The sequence below is a fragment of the Talpa occidentalis genome, unplaced genomic scaffold, assembly GCF_014898055.3.
Source record: "Talpa occidentalis isolate TD23 unplaced genomic scaffold, MPIMG_talOcc4v2.1 talOcc4.2, whole genome shotgun sequence".
NCBI lineage: Eukaryota > Metazoa > Chordata > Mammalia > Eulipotyphla > Talpidae > Talpa > Talpa occidentalis.
The window spans coordinates 20088701-20090872 of record NW_023602073.1 but is presented as its reverse complement, the minus strand read 5'-3'; the positions used below and the strand labels follow the sequence as shown (position 1 = coordinate 20090872).

At 36.5% G+C, this 2172-nt stretch overlaps 1 protein-coding gene across 1 annotated transcript; it reads right to left on the bottom strand.

Moving 5' to 3' along the window:
* Positions 1-552: 552 nt before the first annotated feature.
* On the bottom strand, positions 553-1467 carry LOC119253569 (olfactory receptor 14J1-like). Its single transcript, XM_037521074.1, has one exon. The coding sequence runs from the start codon at positions 1462-1464 to the stop codon at positions 553-555; it is 912 nt and encodes a 303-aa protein (XP_037376971.1). The 5' UTR covers positions 1465-1467.
* Between the last annotated feature and the right edge of the window lie 705 nt (positions 1468-2172).

The window sequence follows — 2172 nt, the reverse complement described above, 5'->3', positions numbered from 1 at the left end:
CCTTATCCCACAAAAGTGCATAAATCAAAAGTAAAGATGCAGCTGGGGATAGTACCGACAAAACTGCCCAGGAAAAGTGTTTCCAGTTTTTTTGTTTGTTTGTTTGTTTGTTTGTTTGTTTGTTTGTTTTGTGAAAAAACATTTTAGATACAGCTGCCTCTGAAAAATCAGTAACTTAAAAAAAAAAACCTTCATCTTTATGGCAGGGCTAAATTTCCCAGCTCCTATAGATGGAACGTTAAATGGGGAAAATCTTAACAACGTACTCCGTACTCTATTTTCTTCAAGAATACATCACATAAATGCATAAGATAGGCCCCTGTCTGTATCTTTAAAAGTTTCCTTGTAATTTATATAAAATCTCTTGAGAGTTCAAAGTTCAGGCAGAATTTTCAGAACTATCTAGAGTTGTTCCAAGACTAGAGTCCTCAGTCTTAATTATTTCATAAACTCAGTTTTCACTTGTCTGGACTTATATAAGCCAATAGTTTTCCCAATAAATATTCAACATCTCTCTCAACTAGAATTTACAGTTGGGCCTCAACAAAAGATTCAGGCTTGTCCTTTTTGGAAAACCTTTCTTAGAGCTGCCTTCATAGCTTGATTTCGCAGGCTGTAAATCATTGGGTTGAATGTTGGGGGCACAACTGTGTACATAATAGTGAGCAAAATGTCCAGTGCAAAATGTCCAGAGTCAGAAGGTGGCTTGAGAAACTCAAAGACGCCAGTTGAAATGAATAAAATGACCACAGCGAGGTGGGGAAGGCAAGTGGAAAAGGCCTTAGCTCTGCCCTCAGCAGATGGCATCCTCAGCACAGTAGAGAATATCTTGATGTAGGAATGGCCAATAAAGGCGACACAAAGAAATGCGACAAAAGACAGGAAGGCACTGACTCCAATATCGCTGATAAACTCATTAGAACAAGAGAGTTTTAGGAGCTGGGGGATGTCACAGAAGAACTGGTGAATAATATGGGAACCACAGAAGTGCATGGAGAAAATGGCAGCTGTGTGCATGGTTCCAGAAATGATGCCACTGATCCAGACACTCAAGACTCCTAGAACACAGGTTCGGACATCCATGATGATTTCATAGCGCAGTGGAAGGCAGATGGCCACATAGCGATCATAGGACATCACTGTAAGCATGGACAGCTCAGCCTCAGCACAGAGAGTAAAAGCAAAACACTGCATTATGCATTCCCCGAGGGAAATGTAGCCACTGTGTATGAAAGATGTATAAATGGACCTTGGCACAGTCACGGAAATGTAGCACAGATCCAGAAAGGAGAGATGTTTCAGGAAAAAATACATAGGTGACTGCAGACTATTGTCCATGGAAGTTGTGGTGATAATGAGGATATTGCCTGTTACCGCCACCATATACAAGACTAAGAACAGAGAAGCAAGGAAGAGTTCTAACTCAGGCTTGGCTGAAAATCCCATCAGAAGAAATCCACTCATAGTGAGATTAGCCATAGTCCTTCTTAATTTCCCAGTAATGGTAACTGCAAGACAAGTTGGGATTCATGAAAGAAAATTGAAATTTCCTTTACATATAACCTAACTTGGACTCAATCAAGTTGGCCAAGAAGTCATTTGTAGAAATCACACTTCATCACAAATGTGAAGTTGTTCTGTATACTAAAAGCCATGTCAAGAAATTTCAATATGCTTTTATTCAGTTACGGAAACATGGGTAAACAAGGTTCTAAATTTTAATCACCCATTTCAGTCAATGAAAAATGAATGTGCATAGTAAAAGTAATAAGATCTTTAAAATATATAAATACATTAATAGCAGTATGGAATTCTCAGTGTTCATTTATATTACAATTTTTAGTTCAATGTACTCGCATTATTAAATGTTTCATCTACTTATTGTTTCTCATTAATTGTCTATATATCACATCCCATCTATATACAATTGATTTATAATTGCAATTTATTTTTTTATTTTATATATAAGAGGAAAATCTCTCCATTTTTCCCATGTATTTTCTCATTAACTGCAATTATGCAACTCAAAATTAGTAGGACTTATACAATAAATATGATATATGAATAATCAGTATCATTCACACAAAAGATCATAAAAATTCATTTGAAAAATGTTAATTTCCCAAAGGAAATGGAAAAGAACAGACCTTTCGCAGTGTATTTGTATAAGAA